This window comes from Oncorhynchus mykiss, chromosome 13 (assembly GCF_013265735.2).
Source record: "Oncorhynchus mykiss isolate Arlee chromosome 13, USDA_OmykA_1.1, whole genome shotgun sequence".
Taxonomy (NCBI): domain Eukaryota; kingdom Metazoa; phylum Chordata; class Actinopteri; order Salmoniformes; family Salmonidae; genus Oncorhynchus; species Oncorhynchus mykiss.
Genome location: NC_048577.1, coordinates 8,178,535 through 8,201,028, shown reverse-complemented (window position 1 = coordinate 8,201,028; position 22,494 = coordinate 8,178,535). Strand labels below are relative to the sequence as shown.

The following is a 22,494-nucleotide window of genomic DNA, read 5'->3' as shown; positions in this document are numbered from 1 at the left end:
AGTGTCGAAACCGAGGAATAACCGCGCAGCTTGGACTTTACTATATCGTATCTGCATGGAAGCGAATGGTTTCGTGTCCAGGCGGGTGGACACACCAAGCGTCGATGCCGGGGTTGCTGCTGGAGCTGCAGGGGCAGACATTCGATGGCTCGGCGGGAGGATTTTGGATGCTACGGAGGGGTTTGTTGGTGGTCTGTCACCGCCTCGGATAACAGCGGAACCGGACTTTACTGCGGTGTTGCAACTTCGAGCAGCCCCAGAGCCCACGGTGGCTGCTACGGAGACCGAAATAGACTACGAGGGGCTCCCCCAGGGTGTAGCCACCAGTACACACATGTTAGCCGGCGCCGTGGCTGGCATCATGGAACACTGCCTAATGTATCCCATCGACTGTGTTAAGGTAAAAGAACAAAGGTTAAATAAAAAAAACTATAAAAAACGAACTAGTCAACATGAATAAATTAGTCTTTAGCCAGGCGCTTGATTGCTATTATGTAGCTACGCTTGTAGCGTCAGTTACCGGTGTCCGAGGCTAGTTAGCTGTTCACAATTATTCCAGAATGGAAAGAGGGGAGGAATAGTTAGCTAACTAATTGTGTAGATACAGCACGTCTGCACACAAGTGTTGCTAAAATAACACATATACACATTCCCCGGTGACATGTACGTTGTCAGAGGAGCCACCAGCAGTTGTTTAAATTGCTAACTAAGTTAGTTTGTTAGCTAACGGTGTTATTCAGAATCTCAGCCGTTGTTGACATACTTGGTAGGCCCAAGCCTGAGCTCGAGTAGGTTGCTAACTAGCGAAGGTGAAAGTGACATGTCGCCAAATAATGATCTAGGCTGCTCGTTTGTTATTTTTAAAATGTAGTTGTACTTTTAAGCCAAGGTTAATCATTACCCGCGTTAGTTAGCTGACCGACAGGAGAGGAACCAAGTCTCACACAAAGTGCTCTTATGTACCCATGTAGGGCCTAGTTAGTTGTACACACTTGCCTCACACTGTATACATTCCTAGTCTCCAAACTATAATGCATTGAAGCTTGTCAATCGAACTATATGACACAGGTTTGTTTTGTAGCAGTGACACTAGCTAAAAGCTATAAAGGAACATAGTAGTTATGGCTGTCATCAAATCCATATTTGTATCGAGCTAGGCTAGATCATTGCATAATCACCACTTTGTTTCATAATCCACAAGGAGAAGGGAAAGTATTTGGTTAGTGTTGGTTAAAGTGTATGTTGGTCACAAGGCCCTGGATTGGAGATACTCAATAGACTCCTCTGTCTACTCACTGATGTCAGCTGGGCTGCTGTTGTTGCACATGATTACAAGCTTTTACTTGAGTTATTACCGCTGGAGGGTTCGCTGAAACAGAACTGCAGATACATGTAGCTATTTTATAGAATGGATGCCATTGATTCTCAACTCAACATGGAGTTTTTGGTTCATCCTATGCCCTATTTGCATAGCTAGGTTGGTATCTGAACTTTGTCCAGCCACTGACTGATCCAACTAGTTTGAGTTTAAACAGGGTTTGGCACCTGTTGGCTGTCCTCACCCCTGATCTCTCACCACCTGGACAGATTAATAGGTTGTAGGGTGAGAATGAGAACCTCAACTGAACACCTATAACCTCTGTTACCTTATAATCCTGCCCCATACGATCATGATACACACATACCCGTTGGTCTAGAATACCTAGTGTTTTCAGAAAGAACATGGAGTAGCCAGCCAGATAGAAAAAGTAGCAAGGCAGGCTCCCCCGGGCTCGGGGTGCTAAGCTTTTTATTTCTGCCTACTTTGGTGGCCTCTAGTACTGTACATTCTAATGCTAGAATGTATTTTCAACCAGCAACTATCATGAAATAACTTATTTTTTTATGGTGTTAGTTTCATCAGCTGCTGTACAATATGATGTAAAACACAGGGAAACAAAATATTTTGACTGCACTGGCCCTTTAATAAAGAATCCTGTAAGAGTCTGACTTCCACGGGCTTCAAGCTTCCACCCCTGTGCTGTACAACTATGGTACACCCATACATACCCTTTGGTCTAGAATACCCCTGTCCTGTACAACCATGGTACACCCATACATACCCTTTGGTCTAGAATACCCCTGTCCTGTGCAACCATGGTACACCCATACATACCCTTTGGTCTAGAATACCCCTGTGCTGTACAACTATGGTACACCCATACATACCCTTTGTTCTAGAATACCCCTGTGCTGTACAACCATGGTACACCCATACATACCCTTTGGTCTAGAATACCCCTGTGCTGTACAACCATGGTACACCCATACATACCCTTTGGTCTAGAATACCCCTGTGCTGTACAACCATGGTACACCCATACATACCCTTTGGTCTAGAATACCCCTGTGCTGTACAACCATGGTACACCCATACATACCCTTTGGTCTAGAATACCCCTGTCCTGTGCAACCATGGTACACCCATACATACCCTTTGGTCTAGAATACCCCTGTCCTGTACAACTATGGTACACCCATACATACCCTTTGGTCTAGAATACCCCTGTCCTGTGCAACCATGGTACACCCATACATACCCTTTGGTCTAGAATACCCCTGTCCTGTACAACCATGGTACTTGATACATACCCTTTGGTCTAGAATACCCCTGTCCTGTACAACTATGGTACACCCATACATACCCTTTGGTCTAGAATACCCCTGTCCTGTACAACCATGGTACACCCATACATACCCTTTGGTCTAGAATACCCCTGTCCTGTACAACCATGGTACACCCATACATACCCTTTGGTCTAGAATACCCCTGTCCTGTACAACCATGGTACACCCATACATACCCTTTGGTCTAGAATACCCCTGTCCTGTGCAACCATGGTACACCCATACATACCCTTTGGTCTAGAATACCCCTGTCCTGTGCAACCATGGTACACCCATACATACCCTTTGGTCTAGAATACCCCTGTCCTGTACAACCATGGTACACCCATACATACCCTTTGGTCTAGAATACCCCTGTCCTGTGCAACCATGGTACACCCATACATACCCTTTGGTCTAGAATACCCCTGTGCTGTACAACTATGGTACACCCATACATACCCTTTGGTCTAGAATACCCCTGTCCTGTACAACCATGGTACACCCATACATACCCTTTGGTCTAGAATACCCCTGTCCTGTGCAACCATGGTACACCCATACATACCCTTTGGTCTAGAATACCCCTGTCCTGTACAACCATGGTACACCCATACATACCCTTTGGTCTAGAATACCCCTGTCCTGTACAACCATGGTACACCCATACATACCCTTTGGTCTAGAATACCACTGTCCCATACTACCACTGTATACCGTGGTCTCTGCTTTTGGCTCTGGGCAGTCTGCCTTAAATCAGTTATTAATGGCTGAAAGCTTTGGAGCCCTGGCCAACCATAAGGCCCGTCATTTACAGTGCCTTCAGGAATAATTCATACCCCTTGGTTCATTCCACATTTTGTTGTTAGACTGAATTCAACATTTATTTAGTCATTTTATTCTCACCCATTTACACACAATACCCCATATTGACAAAGTGTAACATGTTCTTAGAGATGTTTGCAAATTTATTGAAAATCAAATGCATAAATATCTCATTTACATAAGTAGTCACACCACTGAGTCAATAAATGTTAGACTGACATTTGGCTGTAATTACAGCTGTGTGTCTTTCTGGGTAAGTCTCTAAAAGCATGTATTATTAAAAACTTTTCCAGCTCAGTCAAATTGGTTGTTTATCATTGCTAGACAGCCATTTTCAAGACTTGCCATAGATTTTCAAGATGATTTTTAAGTCAAAACTGTAACTAGGCCACTCAGGAACATTCTATATCATCTTGGTAAGCTACTCCAGTGTATATTTGGCCTTGTGTTTTAGGTTATTGTCCTGCTGAAAGGTGAATTGGTCTCTCAGCAGACTGAATCGGGTTTTCCTATAGGTTATTGCTTGTGCTTAGCTCTATTCAGCTTTAGCTTTATCCCACCCAAAACTCCCTGATCCTTGCCGATGACAAGCATACCCATAACATGATGTAGCCACCACCATGCTTGAAAATATTAAGTGGTACTCAGTGAGGGATGTGTTGTGATGGATTTGCCCCAAACTTAACACTTTATATTATGGACATACAGTTAATTTCATTGCCACATTTTTTGAGTTTTACTTTAGTGCCGTATTGCAAACAGGATGCATATTTTGGATTCTTTTTTAATTCTGTACAGGCATCCTTGTTTTCACTCTGTCATTTCGTTTAGTATTGTGGAGTAACTACAAGTTTGTTGATCCATCTTCAGTTTTCTTCTATCGCAGCCGTTAAACTCTGCACCTGTTTTAAAGTCACCATTGGCCTCGTGGTGAAATCCCTGAGCGGTTTCCTTCCTCTCCGGCAACTGAGAAAGAAGTATCTTTGTAATGACTGGGTCTACTGATACATCATCCAAAGTGTAATTAATAACTTCACCAGGCTCAAAAGGATATTCAATGTCTGCTTCTTTTTTCTTTTTTTCTACCCATCTACCAATAGGTGCCCTTGTTTGCGAGGCATTGGAAAACCTCCCTGGTCTTTGTAGTTGAATCCGTGTTTGAAATTCACTGCTTGACTGAAGGACCTTACGCCTACCTGTATGTGTGGGGTACAGAGATGAGGTAGTCTTTCAGAAATCACGTTAAACACTATTATGCACATTGTTTAAGTCCTTGTAACTTTATTATGTGACTGAAGCACATTTGTACTCCTTAATGTATTGTGGCTTGTCATAACAAAGGGTTTGAATACTTATTCACTTGACATTTCAGCATTTCGTTTTTGAGTCATTTGTAAACTTTTCAAAAATATTTCCACTTTTACCTTATGGGATATTGTGTGTGTCGGCCAGTGACACAACATCTACATTTGAATCCATTTTAAGTTGAGGATGTAGTACAACAAAATGTGGGAAAGGTCCAGGGGTGTGAATACCGTCTGAAGGCAAGGCACTGTATTTTCACTGTTCTGACCTTTTCAGAATCCATCTTGACTGTTGCACACTTTCCTGTCACTCATTTACTAGGGACATGTCTCAAGTCATTGGGTTGTTGTAAGGCTGATACTGGTGTTCATGAGCTAGTTAGACTACTACTTCCTCATTTGATCTGGTTAATTTCCCTAGCCCGGAGTCCTGCCTTGTTGAAACGGTGCTCTGACAGACAAAGGAACTTGCGTTGGCGCTCCTTCCTTCCCATCTCCCGTTTCCTCCATAGATTTTCAAAACACCCATTTCCTCATTGCTGCTGGGAACTTTTACAAGGTGTGTCACTGTCTCTCTGTGTCTCAAATGGCAGCGTATTCCTTTTGTAGTGCCATAGGACTCTGGTCAAAAGTAGTGCACTATTCAGGGTACAGGGTGCTGTAACACTGGCCTGTGTGTGCCATTTAGGACACAGTCACCCTGTTCTGAGCTGATGAGCAGTTTCTCTTCACTGCCCGCCCCTTTGAATACGACCCAGGACTTCTAAAGGGCCTTTAGCTAGAAGACAGGTCTGGCCTGTTGTCTAGCTTGGCACCGTACCAGTTGGCCTGTGGGTGCCGTAACCCCGGCCTGTGGGTGCCGTAACCCCGGCCTGTGGGTGCCGTAACCCTGGCCTGTGGGCGCCGTAACCCCGGCCTGTGGGCGCCGTAACGCCGGCCTGTGGGTGCCGTGACGCCGGCCTGTGGGCGCCGTGACGCCGGCCTGTGGGCGCCGTGACGCCGGCCTGTGGGCGCCGTAACGCCGGCCTGTGGGCGCCGTAACACCGGTTGACCTGAGCCTGGCATCATCGATGTAGGTGCATGATTTCCAGTTAGGCCCATTCAGCTACAGTACAGAAACTATTTCAGAAAGCTTCCAATAGAGAGATACTGTAATGCACAGCCAGTATGAGGCATGATCACACTAGACATTTAAGGGATTCACAATAACAATCATTCTTGGTATGAATTAATGGACGATGCTAGTAGCTTCTAAATGTGGTATTGGATCTGATCAGACCGTTTATATTGAGGTCACTGTGACAGCGAAGAGGAATGGCAGTTGCCAAGCCATGAGGATCAAAGCCCCAAAACACATGATGACGAGTGTTATAACAGCCATGAGGACGAGTGTTATAACAGCCATGATGACGAGTGTTATAACAGCCACGAGGACGAGTGTTATAACAGCCATGGTGACGAGTGTTATTACAGCCATGATGACGAGTGTTATAACAGCCACGAGGACGAGTGTTATAACAGCCACGAGGACGAGTGTTATTACAGCCATGAGCGCTTGAGTTGAGTATAAACCAACATGAAGTGTCAAAGGCAGCCACGACAACCATGACTTTCCTCACAGGACAAAGCCAAACACTGTTTTGGTGCATCCCAAATGACACCATATTCCTTCTACAGTGCTCTACTTGACCAAGGCCCTTACAGTAGGTCTCCAGTCAGAGGCACTGAAATATAGGCTATGCAACAGGGTGACATTTGGGATACAGGAGAGAAGACCAGTAATATGTTGAGCTGGTTTCCCCGTCCTGTGTACTGTACTCTGTTGCTGCAGGGGCCTGTGGCCTGACTGGACTGCACATCTAGGGCTTCTCAATATAGTGGAGAGACGAGGGGGACCAGAGAGACGAGGGGGACCGGAGAGACGAGGGGGGGACCGGAGAGACGAGGGGGGGGGGACCGGAGAGACGAGGGGGGGGGGACCGGAGAGACGAGGGGGGGGGGGGGGGGGGACCGGAGAGACGAGGGGGGGGGACCGGAGAGACGAGAGGGGGGGGGACCGGAGAGACGAGGGGGGGGGGGGACCGGAGAGACGAGGGGGGGGGGGGGGGGGGGCGGAGAGACGAGGGCGGGAAAGAGAGAGGGCAAGAAATCATTCAGAAAGGGGGGGGCTTTCCCAGGGGATTCAGCCGTGTTAAGTTAACCCCCTATCCTTTCATTTCCCCCTGAAGCTGGACTCTCAGGTGTCTGTCTATACCCTGGCAGTGCTAAGTCTGGTCACATGAACGTTATGCAACCGGGTGTGTTCTGATGTTTACATTTCCTGAAGAGGAGAGGGGGATGAAAGTGTACCATTGTTGCTGTAGACACAATGCAAACATAGCACACGTGTGCTATGTTTGCGTTGTGTGTGTGTGTGTGCACTGCAACTTCCACAGGGCGTAGATGACGCCGCATGTGAAAACGAACAGGGCAGTAAAATGGAAATAAACATGGTAGTACTTGTGATTTGTGTAGAGATGGTGTTGACTGTTAGCTCAGTGTTTCTAGTAACATGGGTTGGAGTGGGATGCCAAGGACAGACTGGTGTGGAGGTCTATCTAACACTGTTGTATTGGTTCTGAGAATTGGTGAGGTGCAGAAATGGCCTTTAAAATGTAAGGCCTGTGATATCTGTCACTGCAAAATAAAACGCCTACAACCACTTTAGAAACAATGAAAGTTGGGGCAGTCTTTTAGAGCCTTGTGTAAAATATATATATATATATATATGACAACAAAACACTGTTCCTCCACATTCATTCTGACTTTCCGTTTCCCAGAAGTGTGTGTAGTCATGAGTGGGAATTTCCATCCCTGCCCTCCAGAAGTCATTTCCCCACCCTTCCATCTTGGTGTCCTCTGTGATTGGATAAAGGAGGCTATTCTACTCTTGACACAATCTCAGACGTTTGGTCTTTCCCCACCCTTCCATCTTGGTGTCCTCTGTGATTGGATAAAGGAGGCTATTCTACTCTTGATGCAATCTCAGAAGTTTGGTTATTGCTCCATCCTTCCCATACAGAGCATTATTCTGTTGTGACACAGTGACTGGTGCCCTGTTGACAGAGGAAGGGTGGAACCCAGTAGCCTCAGGCCTAGTTATTATTATGTCTACCTACCTAACTGACTTTGAGCCAGTAAACAGGAACATACTGTTGGGGTATACAGAGAAATGTCTAGTGTATTGGACCTGGTGAACTGGTGAACTGCTCTCTTATCACTTGACCCACTAATTAGCTGAACTATGAAAGAGTGGATTGACCATGCATTGATGCCCTTTCGTCTCGTTTCTCCCGCCCCCTCTTCTACATTCTTTCTGTCCCTTTCCTCCCCCCTTTATCCCTCCTTTCCTCCCCCCTTTATCCCTCCTTGTCTTCCCTCTCTCTGTCTCTCACTCTGTCTCTCTCTGTCTCTCTCTTTCTCTCTCTTTCTCTTTCTCTCTTTTTCTCTCTCTCTCTCTCTCTCTCTCTCTCTCTCTCTCTCTCTCTTTTTCTCTCTCTCTCTCTCTCTCTCTCTCTCTCTTTCTTTTTCTCTTTCTCTCTTTCTCTTTCTCTCTCTCTCTCTCCAGACGCGGATGCAGAGCCTGCAGCCCGAGCCGGGGGCGCGTTACCGTAACGTGATGGACGCCCTACGCCAGATCGTGCGTACCGAGGGGGTGTGGCGACCTGTGAGGGGGCTGAACGTCATGGCGATAGGGGCGGGGCCAGCCCATGCTCTGTACTTTGCCTGTTATGAGAAACTCAAGTTCTCACTCAGCAACGTGGTCCACCCGGGAGCTAACAGCCACTTTGCTAATGGTACGGTGTTACAGCCACACATTCCCTGAGACATTGACATGTGCGTACGTACTGTACCTTAGAGGTATTAGCAATGTTGCTAATTTGACCAACAGTCACTGAGAGACCGACAGATGAAGGAAAGTTGCGGCATCCACTGCTGTGTGTTTGTCTTGTACTGGTAACCAACCATCTCTCTACTGCTGTGTGTTTGTCTTGTACTGGTAACCAACCATCTCTCTACTGCTGTGTGTTTGTCTTGTACTGGTAACCAACCATCTCTCTACTGCTGTGTGTTTGTCTTGTACTGGTAACCAACCATCTCTCTACTGCTGTGTGTTTGTCTTGTACTGGTAACCAACCATCTCTCTACTGCTGTGTGTTTGTCTTGTACTGGTAACCAACCATCTCTCTACTGCTGTGTGTTTGTCTTGTACTGGTAACCAACCATCTCTCTACTGCTGTGTGTTTGTCTTGTACTGGTAACCAACCATCTCTCTACTGCTGTGTGTTTGTCTTGTACTGGTAACCAACCATCTCTCTACTGCTGTGTGTTTGTCTTGTACTGGTAACCAACCATCTCTCTACTGCTGTGTGTTTGTCTTGTACTGGTAACCAACCATCTCTCTACTGCTGTGTGTTTGTCTTGTACTGGTAACCAACCATCTCTCTACTGCTGTGTGTTTGTCTTGTACTGGTAACCAACCATCTCTCTACTGCTGTGTGTTTGTCTTGTACTGGTAACCAACCATCTCTCTACCCTCTGCTGTCTCTTTTAACAGGAATGGCAGGCTGCATGGCCACTGTACTCCATGATGCAATCATGAACCCAGCAGAAGGTAAAACTGTGTGTGCGCGTACTGTGTGTGTTTGTGCGCGTACTGTGTGTGTTTGTGCGCGTACTGTGTGTGTTTGTGCGCGTACTGTGTGTGTTTGTGCGCGTACTGTGTGTGTGTTTGTGCGCGTACTGTGTGTGTGTGTGTGTGCGCGCGTACTGTGTGTGTGTGTGTGTGTGCGCGCGTACTGCGTGTGTGTGCGCGCGTACTGTGTGTGTGTGTGCGCGTACTGTGTGTGTGTGTGTGCGCGTACTGTGTGTGTGTGTGCGCGCGTACTGTGTGTGTGTGTGCGCGCGTACTGTGTGCGCGCGTACTGTGTGTGTTTGCGCTCGTACTGTGTGTGTGCGCTCGTACTGTGTGTGTGCGCATGTCTCTTTACTGAGCAGAGCAGCCCAAGCTGAGCCGTTGCTATGGATACTCGGCGTGCAGAGCGAGCTGTGTGCAGGGAGCGAATGACAGACAGAGGAGCAGTTTGTGGATTAACTAACAGTTATTTCTGATTTCAGGCAGGGCCAGGCCGGGCCTTACTTTTGGCAGAAGCCAGCGGGCCTGGGTAGGGTAGGGCTTGTTCTTCAAATTATTCATACCCGTGCAGGGCTCTAGCCTAGATGATGAGATGATTTTGGACAAAAGAGCAAGATTATTTTAAATTGTCACAAACTGCAGCCAAGCATCGATCATCATGTCACCAGAATAATGTCCATGTGACCTAAATAATGATTGTGCTATTTCTGAACTGTCTTGCTAAACTATTAGAATCCTTGATTCATTTTCAGCTACAGAAATGTATTGTAAATGTCCATCCGTTGGGTTTTAGACCAGGTCGTAGAACTTTCTCTGCTGCATCTCTCCTTGATGTGGTTAACTATGGCTAGAAGGCAACATTGTGTTGCCCTCTTCATTGACCTTTTCAAAGGCTTCCAATACTGTTGATCACTCACTGCCAATTCTGTGTCTTTCCTCAATTGGTCTGCACCAGCCTGCATGTAACTGGTTTATGTGGTTTAAATGACTTCACAGATAGAACTCAACGTGTATCAGGTTTCCTGGATACTACAAAAGGTGTCTCGCAGGGGTGGATTCTGGGTGCTGTACTTTGTACTGTTTACATTAACAGTATCGAGGTGTCTGTAAAAAAAACACTGTAACCTGCACTTGTATGCCGGTAATACAGTTGTTTATGTGATTATTCCCTACGGTTGAATAGGCATCTGAACTACAGTCTGCCTTCATTGTATAACAGAAACTTTACTGACCTGAAATGAGTATTGAATGCAGGTCAAACTAAACACATGTTGTTCTCTGGAGCACATGTAAAAATAGCTCTGACTTAAGCATGTATTTTGGGTGGCGTCCATATTGATTGTGTCCCTGCTTACAAATATCTGGGCGTCTGGATAGATGAAAAGCTGTCTTTTTCAAAAGCATATTGATAAGTTGGTAAAAAAGCTGAGAATTAAAAATGGTCTTCTGTAGAAATAGGTCCTGCCTCTCGCTAAATAGCAGAACGCAGGTCATTCAGTTGACGTTCCTATCGGCCGTAGACTACGGCGACATCATCTGTATGAACGCAGCTGCCACTTCATTAAAGCTGTTAGGTGCCGCGGGTCATAGTGCACTGCGGGTCATAGTGCACTGTGTTTTATTATGGGTGACCATTTCAGTGCTCATCACTGTGTTTTATTATGGGGTACCATTTCAGTGCTCATCACTGTGTTTTATTATGGGTGACCATTTCAGTGCTCATCACTGTTTTATTATGGGGGACCATTTCAGTGCTCATCACTGTGTTTTATTATGGGTGACCATTTCAGTGCTCATCACTGTGTTTTATTATGGGGGACCATTTCAGTGCTCATCACTGTGTTTTATTATGGGGGACCATTTCAGTGCTCATCACTGTGTTTTATTATGGGGGACCATTTCAGTGCTCATCACTGTGTTTTATTATGGGGGACCATTTCAGTGCTCATCACTGTGTTTTATTATGGGGGACCATTTCAGTGCTCATCACTGTGTTTTATTATGGGGGACCATTTCAGTGCTCATCACTGTGTTTTATTATGGGGGACCATTTCAGTGCTCATCACTGTGTTTTATTATGGGGGACCATTTCAGTGCTCATCACTGTGTTTTATTATGGGGGACCATTTCAGTGCTCATCACTGTGTTTTATTATGGGTGACCATTTCAGTGCTCATCACTGTGTTTTATTATGGGGGACCATTTCAGTGCTCATCACTGTGTTTTATTATGGGGGACCATTTCAGTGCTCATCACTGCATTCTGCTGATGTCACGTAGGTTGATACATTGCTATGTTTATTCATTTCTAAAGCCCCGTTACAAAACGTCCCCGCTGTACCGAACATCTTCACTAAACGTGAGACATGTGTTACCTCACCGTCTCAGGGATGGTTAACTCTGGGAACTACTGTGGTCTCTACAGAGTTGGGTAGATCAGCTTTTACTTATTTTGCACCTCATTTGTGGAGCAATCTTCAAAATGTTGATGAATGTGATGTTCTGGTGCTTCTATGGTAATTCAGAAAGCTGATTTGAGGACCTAATAAATGATGGATGTGATGTTCTGGTGCCTCCCTGATACACACTGTAGATATCTGCAGCGTCAGACTCCCTGATACACACTGTAGATATTTGCAGCGTCAGACTCCCTGATACACACTGTAGATCTCTGCAGCGTCAGACTCCCTGATACACACTGTAGATCTCTGCAGCCTCAGACTCCCTGATACACACTGTAGATATCTGCAGCCTCAGACTCCCTGATACACACTGTAGATATCTGCAGCGTCAGACTCCCTGATACACACTGTAGATATCTGCAGCGTCAGACTCCCTGATACACACTGTAGATATCTGCAGCGTCAGACTCCCTGATACACACTGTAGATCTCTGCAGCGTCAGACTCCCTGATACACACTGTAGATCTCTGCAGCCTCAGACTCCCTGATACACACTGTAGATATCTGCAGCCTCAGACTCCCTGATACACACTGTAGATATCTGCAGCGTCAGACTCCCTGATACACACTGTAGATATCTGCAGCCTCAGACTCCCTGATACACACTGTAGATATCTGCAGCGTCAGACTCCCTGATACACACTGTAGATATCTGCAGCCTCAGACTCCCTGATACACACTGTAGATATCTGCAGCGTCAGACTCCCTGATACACACTGTAGATATCTGCAGCGTCAGACTCCCTGATACACACTGTAGATATCTGCAGCGTCAGACTCCCTGATACACACTGTAGATATCTGCAGCGTCAGACTCCCTGATACACACTGTAGATATCTGTAGCCTCAGACTCCCTGATACACACTGTAGATATCTGCAGCCTCAGACTCCCTGATACACACTGTAGATCTCTGCAGCGTCAGACTCCCTGATACACACTGTAGATATCTGCAGCCTCAGACTCCCTGATACACACTGTAGATATCTGCAGCGTCAGACTCCCTGATACACACTGTAGATCTCTGCAGCGTCAGACTCCCTGATACACACTGTAGATATCTGCAGCGTCAGACTCCCTGATACACACTGTAGATATCTGCAGCGTCAGACTCCCTGATACACACTGTAGATATCTGCAGCGTCAGACTCCCTGATACACACTGTAGATATCTGCAGCGTCAGACTCCCTGATACACACTAGATATCTGCAGCGTCAGACTCCCTGATACACACTGTAGATATCTGCAGCGTCAGACTCCCTGATACACACTGTAGATATCTGCAGCGTCAGACTCCCTGATACACACTGTAGATATCTGCAGCGTCAGACTCCGTGATACATTAATAGAACAGTAATCCCTTCTCTGTATGAATATTTATAGCACAACTCTTTATATACTGCTACAGGACACTAGGGGGAGCTCTGAGACTGGACTGCGGGTGCCCATTAGGAGCAGCACCTGGGTAGAAGTTGCTAGTAGGCACAGATATAGGATCAGCTTACATGAGTCATATCCTATCCTTGACCTTGAGGGCAGGAAAAGTAAAACTGGCCTTAGATCAGTGTTGAGGGTTAGCATCATCTAACTAAAGGGGCATCGGAACACACATCTGTGAGTGTCATTAGTCGACCGGTTTGCAGGTGTGTGTTTACATCCTGCTCCCTCAAGTGTATAGCTCTATAGCATTAACATCCGCTGGCTCACACACATTTGGCCATGGTGATTGGTGTTTCCATAGCAACCTGACCGGGCCCAGGTGTACCAGCCAGCTGTGCCATTGGTCCACCGGCTGGGTCACTAGGGACGGGATTGGACGCTTTGAACTTTCTGGTGTTCTGAATTCCATAAGCCCCATTTCCTTTTACTTTCCTAAGTAGCGTTTCCTTTAGAGACTGGTTTCATCTCATTCTGATTGGCTGCAATGGGGAATCCCTTGATGGTGTGTCCCAACTGTGTCCCTCATTAAAAGCCTAATATCTCTGTTTTGACTAGATGTGCTACTCTTCTCCTTTCAACTATTATTTTATTCTCGGTCCTGCCATCACCTTTTCTTTCTTCCTCTCCCTTTTCCTCTAGGCTGACCTTCCTCTAGGCTGACCTTCCTCTCCTCTCCCTTTTCCTCTAGGCTGACCTTCCTCTAGGCTGACCTTCCTCTCCTCTCCCTTTTCCTCTAGGCTGACCTTCCTCTAGGCTGACCTTCCTCTCCTCTCCCTTTTCCTCTAGGCTGACCTTCCTCTAGGCTGACCTTCCTCTCCTCTCCCTTTTCCTCTAGGCTGACCTTCCTCTCCTCTCCCTTTTCCTCTAGGCTGAACTTCCTCTAGGCTGACCTTCCTCTAGGCTGACCTTCCTCTCCTCTCCCGTTTCCTCTAGGCTGACCTTCCTCTCCCTTTTCCTCTAGGCTGACCTTCCTCTAGGCTGACCTTCCTCTCCTCTCCCTTTTCCTCTAGGCTGACCTTCCTCTCCTCTCCCTTTTCCTCTAGGCTGACCTTCCTCTAGGCTGACTTTCCTCTAGGCTGACCTTCCTCTCCTCTCCCTTTTCCTCTAGGCTGACCTTCCTCTAGGCTGACCTTCCTCTAGGCTGACCTTCCTCTCCTCTCCCTTTTCCTCTAGGCTGACCTTCCTCTAGGCTGACCTTCCTCTCCTCTCCCTTTTCCTCTAGGCTGACCTTCCTCTCCTCTCCCTTTTCCTCTAGGCTGACCTTCCTCTAGGCTGACCTTCCTCTCCTCTCCCTTTTCCTCTAGGCTGACCTTCCTCTCCTCTCCCTTTTCCTCTAGGCTGACCTTCCTCTAGGCTGACCTTCCTCTAGGCTGACCTTCCTCTCCTCTCCCGTTTCCTCTAGGCTGACCTTCCTCTCCTCTCCCTTTTCCTCTAGGCTGACCTTCCTCTAGGCTGACCTTCCTCTAGGCTGACCTTCCTCTCCTCTCCCTTTTCCTCTAGGCTGACCTTCCTCTCCTCTCCCTTTTCCTCTAGGCTGACCTTCCTCTAGGCTGACTTTCCTCTAGGCTGACCTTCCTCTCCTCTCCCTTTTCCTCCAGGTTGACCTTCCTCTAGGCTGACCTTCCTCTAGGCTGACTCTCCTCTCCCTTTTCCTCTAGGCTGACCTTCCTCTCCTCTCCCTTTTTCTCTAGGCTGACCTTCCTCTAGGCTGACCTTCCTCTAGGCTGACCCTCCTCTCCCTTTTCCCCTAGGCTGACCTTCCTCTAGGCTGACCTTCCTCTCCTCTCCCTTTTCCTCTAGGCTGACCTTCCTCTAGGCTGACCTTCCTCTCCTCTCCCTTTTCCTCTAGGCTGATCTTCCTTTTCCTCTAGGCTGATCTTCCTTTTCTTCTAGGCTGACCTTCCTTTTCTTCTAGGCTGACCTTCCTTTTCTTCTAGGCTGACCTTCCTTTTCTTCTAGGCTGACCTTCCTTTTCCTCTAGGCTGATCTTCCTTTTCCTCTAGGCTGATCTCCCTTTTCCTCTAGGCTGACCTTCCTCTAGGCTGACCTTCCTCTCCTCTCCCTTTTCCCCTAGGCTGACCTTCCTCTAGGCTGACCTTCCTCTAGGCTGACCTTCCTCTAGGCTGACCTTCCTCTCCTCTCCCTTTTCCTCTAGGCTGACCTTCCTCTAGGCTGACCTTCCTCTCCTCTCCCTTTTCCTCTAGGCTGACCTTCCTCTAGGCTGACCTTCCTCTCCTCTCCCTTTTCCTCTAGGCTGATCTTCCTTTTCCTCTAGGCTGATCTTCCTTTTCTTCTAGGCTGACCTTCCTTTTCTTCTAGGCTGACCTTCCTTTTCCTCTAGGCTGATCTTCCTTTTCCTCTAGGCTGATCTTCCTTTTCCTCTAGGCTGATCTTCCTTTTCCTCTAGGCTGATCTTCCTTTTCCTCTAGGCTGATCTTCCTTTTCCTCTAGGCTGATCTTCCTTTTCCTCTAGGCTGACCTTCCTTTTCCTCTAGGCTGACCTTCCTTTTCCTCTGGGCTGACCTTCCTCTCCTCTCCCTTTTCCTCCTCTAGGCTGATCTTCCTCTCCTCTCCCTTTTCCTCCTCTAGGCTGACCTTCCTCTCCTCTCCCTTTTCCTCCTCTAGGCTGACCTTCCTCTCCTCTCCCTTTTCCTCCTCTAGGCTGACCTTCCTCTCCTCTCCCTTTTCCTCCTCTAGGCTGACCTTCCTCTCCTCTCCCTTTTCCTCCTCTAGGCTGACCTTCCTCTCTGTATGGTTGTGTACTTGAAAAGCTCCAGTGTGTTTTCAACATCTGTTTTTTTTTTTCTTCTAAACCGTCTCTCTCTCTCCCCTCTAGTGGTGAAGCAGCGTATGCAGATGTACAACTCCCCGTACCGAGGCGTGTCTGACTGCGTGGGCTCCATCTGGAGGCGTGAGGGCCCCGGGGCCTTCTACCGCTCCTACACCACCCAGCTGACCATGAACGTCCCCTTCCAGGCTCTCCACTTCATGACCTACGAGTACCTCCAGGAGCTGCTCAACCCCCACAGACAGTACAACCCCTCCTCTCACGTCATCTCCGGGGCGCTTGCCGGGGCCATTGCTGCCGCCGCCACCACCCCGCTTGATGTCTGTAAGACCCTCCTCAACACCCAGGAGGCCCTAGCGGTCCATGCTGAGGTCCCTGGAGCGCTGGGGGTTGGAGCAAGTGTAGGGACGGCGTCTGCCACTGGGGGGCGCCACATCTCGGGGTTATGGGAGGCGTTCCGGACTGTGTACAGGATGGGGGGTGGGTCGGCGTTCTTTAAGGGCGTCCAGGCCAGGATCATCTATCAGATGCCCTCCACCGCCATCAGCTGGTCCGTCTACGAGTTCTTCAAATACGTCATCACCAAGCGCCAGTACGAGAGAAGGCTGCACCACCGAGACGGAGAGAAGTAGAGAGGGAGGGAAGACCTTCATTCAAAATGTCCCCAAGGAACCCACCCCATAGATATGTACTAGAGGGCTCAGCTCCTATCTTTGGGCCAAGTTCCCCCTCTATCTAACTCTATAACCACCCCACAGTAACCCCACCTCTAACCATTTGACCTCTGACCTTCTAAACTAACCAGGAAATAAAAGCCCCCCCCCTAGTATTTTTGACTAGAAGAGATACAGCTTTTGTCCACATTCACCTTACACAGCAGGTTTAGAACTTACTCAGCAGGTTAGGAGAATTAGGTTAAGGTTAGCAAAAGTGAAGTTTTTGTTTTTTGTTGCCAAAAGCTGTGTCCCATCTACACCTGACCTCCTCTTATCCTCTCACATAAGAGAACAAGTCCCCATCTTTCACATAGTTTATTATAGACATACTGTACATGGCACTTTAATTCAAATATACACTCACTGGCCAGTTTATTTGGTACACCCATCTAGTACCGGGTCGGACTCCCTTTGCCTCCAGAACAGACTGAATTCTTTGGGGCATGGATTCTACAAGGTGTCGGAAAAGTTATTTTCTCAATTGGTATCTAGGGACCTAAGGTGTGCCAGGAAACATTCCCCACACCAGTACACCACCGCCACCAGCCTGTACCGGTGACACCAGGCAGGATGAGTCCATGGACTCATGCTGCATACGCCAAATTCTGACTCTGCCATCAGCTTGACGCAACAGGAACCGGGATTTGTCAGACCAGGCGATGTTGTTCCATTCCTAAATTGTCCAGTGTTGGTGATCTTGTGCCCGCTGGAGCTGCTTCCTGTTGTTTTTAGCTAGGAGTGGAACCCGGTGTGGTCGTCTGCTGCAATAGCCCATCAGTGACAAGGACCGACAAGTTGTGTGTTCTGAGATGATGTTCTGCACACCACTGTTGTACTGCTCCGTTATGTGTCTGTTTGAGGCTTGCATGTTATCTTGCACCATTCTTGCCCCTCTCCTTTGACCTCTCTCATCAACAAGCTGTTTTCGCCCACGGGACTGCCACTGACTGGACGTGTTTTGTTTGTCGCGCCATTCTCAGTAAACCCTAGACTGTCTTGTGTGAAAAGCCAGACGTTTCTGAGATACTGGATCTGGCCTACCTGGCACCAACAATCATACCACGCTCAACGTCGCTTAGGTCACTCGTTTTGCCCATTCTAGCTTTCAATGGAACAGTAACTGAATGCCTGTCTGCCTGCTTTAAATAGCAAGCCACAGCCACGCTACTCACTGTCTGTAGGAGCGATCCATTTTGGTGAATGAGGTGATGTACCTAATAAACTGTCCAGTTACTGTATATATTAGAATTATATTTCTGCATTTCCCTACTATAACCACTAGGGGGCTTTGAGTCTCGACCTCCCTCCTCCATTGACTTTAATGGACAGATCTAAAAGAGTCCCAATAATATCTACTTTCTCCTGCAAATGTGCACTCGTTCACTACTTCCCACTAATCTAATAGTATTAGGTTGGTGGAGGAATGGGCTAGTTTCCACCATATTTATTATACCAGTCATTACCTTTCAAACCAGTGAAGGGAAGTGAACAAGGGCACACTTTGGGAGGAAGGTGAGGTCATGGGGACTTGGACCAAGTGAAGACCTCTGTATTGGATGATGACTGCAGTCAGTGGATTTAGCATTAAGGATATATCTATAGTCACGACTACCACTCGTCTAGCATTCTGAAATGGGAATTAAATTCACCAGAAATTGTTTCATGCAACGCTATTTAAAACAATAACTGCCTTTTCCATCTTTGAGATAGTGACTGGGCTTGTGTTAATGTGTTTCTCCGCCTGTATGTAGACATTGAGGAATATGAGTATTTTGACTTGAAATGTTCAACTTAACCCATTGGAGTTGATCAAGACAGTGGTGTTGACTGTGTGTGGATGTGACTGACTGAATGAGGAAGAGAGAAATAAATCAAATAGGAGTGCAAAGCGCTAGATCACTGAGTGCAAAGCGCTAGATCACTGAGTGCAAAGCGCTAGATCACTGAGTGCAAAGCGCTAGATCACTGAGTGCAAAGCGCTAGATCACTGAGTGCAAAGCGCTAGATCACTGAGTGCAAAGCGCTAGATCACTGAGTGCAAAGCGCTAGATCACTGAGTGCAAAGCGCTAGGACACCATATAGAGAATAATGTGCCATTTGGGACAGCACCTCTGAGGATGGTAGGAGGGTGTGCTACACCTCTAGTCTACCAGACTGTTGAGATTTATGGGCTTTGTTTCAGATGGCACCCTATTCCCCTTTTATAGTGCACTACTTTTGGCCAGGACCCACAGGGAGCAGAAGGCCTTTCCCTTGAGAGTGCGTGTAGTGTCCCAAATGGCATCTTGGCCCCTATATAGTGTACTACTTTTGATCACGGCTCATATGGATCTGGTCAAAAGTAGTGCACTATATAGGGAATACGGGGCCATTTGGGACGGAACCTTCTGACCACGCACCACTTTCTAGCACTTATAGTCATTTACAAGTTATGTGTGGTGACTAATCCTTCAAATAGTAACTTACATACATGTAGTTACTTATCCTATGGTAACTAATCATTTACATAGTAACTCATACATGTAGTTACTTATCCTATGGTAACTAATCATTTAAATAGTAACTTATACACGTGGTTACTTATCCTATGGTAACTAATCATTTAAATAGTAACTTATACACATGTGGTTACTTATCCTATGGTAACTTTTAGAAACATTTACTACGTACACACGGCCTTCGAATCAGCCGCCATGAGTCAAACGCACAAATACAAAGTCCTGCTGGACCTGAACCTTCATTTCTGAAGCCATGTTATCACAGAGAAGAACACGTGTGAGTAGGACTACTCTTATCCTAGATCAACTCATTCTATCTGTAAGGGAGTAGAGTTTCAGCCAAGTGTTCTGGAACCGACCAGATAAATGAAGATTTAATATATAGGTTCCTTCATTAATATGGTTGAAAAATTCTGGGAACTTTTCAAAATTCTCAGTTTATCCAGGAATGTTCCTGTAATCATTAGGGGGGAAAGCAGGGCATCCTGAATCCCCAACAATGACCTGTTGGAAAACCTGGCATTTTGGGGAAGTTAGGGCAATTTTGGATCCTTGTAATAGATTACTTGGCAGGATATCCCCCTCATATAGACTAACCAACTGCCACCCAGAACGGCACCCGGTAGAACCTATAGGTAGAAACTGCCACCCAGAACGGCACCCTGTAGAACCTATAGGTAGAAACAACATACTGAATACACAAGTAGCGAACAACGTTTTGAATATGTTAACAGTTAACTTAAAGGGGAAGTTCACTATTTTACAACTTTGTCAGATGGTTTCTCATCCTGAAAGTAGTCTATGGGCCAGAAGAAACGTATTAATGCTTCAGGGCTTTTTAAACAACCGCTACAAACGTCAGCCAACTTTAGCCACCGCTAGCTCCTAAAATACTGAACTTCCCCTTTAAAGGAGTTGCTGAGAGAAAAGAGAACTGAATGTAGGAGTGTTTCCTGCCGTATGCCATGTTTGCGAGTGGAAACCAAAGACTGAAAGAACGGGGGATGGGTGAATTTGATGTGATGAAAATTAGGAAAAGCTAGAGAAGAGGATTGATCTGTATTGAAAGAGAAACTTCTTCCTGTATTACTTTGTGAATTGTAAATAAATAGTGGCTAACGGGCAGCGCCTCGCAGAAGCAGGGTCTTCTCTTGGGACTGCTGCCCCCACGTGCTGGAGAGAAATGATCCATTACAGTGTGTCTTGTCTCTTTTTTTCCTGAAAATGTTCTGTGAGAAATGTCTTATTTTAACAGTAAAACACTGGAAAAGTGCATGTTAAAGCTGCAGTCTGTACCTTTTTATTTTGTCGTAGAAAGTATTGCCCCTGCACTTTGTATACTAAGGTGGCTTGTATTGCTCGTCCCTAACTCTCCTCAATCCTTACCCCTCTTCCATCCCTACCCCTCCTCCTCACAAACCCTGTGTGTCATCTGTCTGTCTGCCCGTGTGCGTAGGCCTATATTTTCAAGAATAACCTCAGCTGTAGCCAGCCTATACAGCCCTGTCCATAGTTTGTTAAACTGTGTGTCAGTGGTGTTTTAATGTGGGATGAAAATCTAAACCCTTTTCATCAGTGATGCCGCTGGTGGCAGATGAAACACACACAGACAATGGCTGCAGCCCAAATTGCACCCTATTCCCTATTTAGTGCACTACTTTTGGTCAGGGCCTATAGGGCTCTAGTCAAAAGTAGTGCACTCTGTAGGGTCATTTGGGACGCGGGATAATAACTCACATCATCACAGCCTTGAGTGGATAGTGTGTAAATAACATCCGTCATAATTAAGTTTGGTAATATGGCGTGTGTCAGCTGTATCCGCACCCCTATGATATACAGGTAACTGCCAAAATAAAGGAAACATTGAAGTACATGAGAGATAGAAAGTGAATATGAGTTAATTAAGCAATTAACATCCCATCATGCTTAGGGTCATGTAGAAAACTACCCAGTTGACCATTATTTTGCCTGCCATGACTAGAAGAGATTTGAGTGATTTGTAAGAGGGGTCTCAAAGGAGCGTAGGTGATTTAAAGTGTGTGTGTGTGTGTGTGTGTGTGTGTCATTCACCCGATCTCAACCCAATTCAATACTTATGGGAGATTCTTGAGAGATTCTGAGACAGCATTTTCCACCACCAACAAAAAAACACCAAATGATGGTATTTCTGGTGGAAGAACTGTCGCGTCCCCTACACTTGTAGAATCTATGCCAAGATGCACTGAAGATGTTTGGATGGCTCATGGTGGCCCAATGCCCTATTAACACTTCATAATATTGTTTCCTTTATTTTGGCAGTTACTTGTGTGTTTTACACGAGCATAATATCTCCTGGAAATACACAGAGAATGATGAATGTTTAGTCTATCCACTGTCATACTGGTTCTGAGTTGCACCCAGAGAGACGACAGCCCGAGGTATACCATGTTACAATAGCATGTGGGGCCTAGCCTATATCATTCATTGCATTAGGTTAGGATAAAATTACTAGGATATCAGGGTTGGGGTCAAATCCATTTAAATTCCAGTCAATTCTGTAAATACACTGACATTTCGGTTCTGCTCAAAGCTCTTTAATATGGAAAATGTGGAATTGGAATTTGTTTCACTTTCTTAATTGAAATGGAATTGACCCCGACCCTGTTAGATGGACAACGTTGGTGAAGTAGGTCTAAGCAAAAAGACTTAGTGATTTAGTCATACTCTTTATTTTTGTGCACTTCCCTTAAGGCGTTTACCAAGGCTTTTGCCAAGGTCTTTTTAGCTAGCATGCCTCTCCTGTCTTTGGCAAATGACAGGAGTGGCAAGGATTGTACTAGCTGAACAGAGACAGGCCTCTCTAGGCCGGAGTCTGAACATAAGCCATAGAACAGACCAGACTTAACCAGCTGCTGGTTAGTCCTGATGGAATAGGGCTGAGGCATAATAAACAGTTTATTACTCAGATGGTTTTCATTCAAAGGATGTTTCTCATTTGAACCAAACACACAGCAATTCTAAACTTCATGACCTTAGGACTGACTATAAGGTTCTGACATTTTGGTAAGAAAATATCTAATTCACATAGTTGCTCTTTAGGTGGTCCTTTACATGTGAGATGTCAGATTATTATTATTTTTTAAGTATGTTTATAAAGAATT

At 46.3% G+C, this 22,494-nt stretch overlaps 1 protein-coding gene across 2 annotated transcripts; it reads left to right on the top strand.

Moving 5' to 3' along the window:
* The first annotated feature begins 8 nt into the window (after nt 1–8).
* On the top strand, nt 9–20,548 carry LOC110485578 (mitoferrin-2). Of its 2 annotated transcripts, XR_005035434.1 has the most exons (5): nt 56–400; nt 8,383–8,611; nt 9,373–9,429; nt 16,188–19,989; nt 20,032–20,548. XR_005035434.1 is itself a non-coding variant. In XM_036940115.1 (4 exons), exons 1-4 carry the CDS (start codon nt 56–58, stop codon nt 16,769–16,771), a joined length of 1,215 nt encoding a protein of 404 aa, XP_036796010.1. In that variant the 5' UTR covers nt 9–55; the 3' UTR covers nt 16,772–20,548. The 2 variants fall into 2 exon arrangements, 1 of the variants encoding a protein (XP_036796010.1); XM_036940115.1 differs by having other exon boundaries at nt 9–400; nt 16,188–20,548.
* The last annotated feature ends 1,946 nt before the right edge of the window (nt 20,549–22,494 follow it).

Coding starts and splice junctions, on each gene's coding strand:
- LOC110485578 (XM_036940115.1), top strand. CDS start 56: ATGGAAGCGAATGGTTTCGTGTCCAGGCGGGTGGACACACCAAGCGTC. Junction 8,612..9,372: donor TAACAGCCACTTTGCTAATG/GTACGGTGTTAC, acceptor CTCTTTTAACAG/GAATGGCAGGCTGCATGGCC. Junction 9,430..16,187: donor AATCATGAACCCAGCAGAAG/GTAAAACTGTGT, acceptor TCTCCCCTCTAG/TGGTGAAGCAGCGTATGCAG.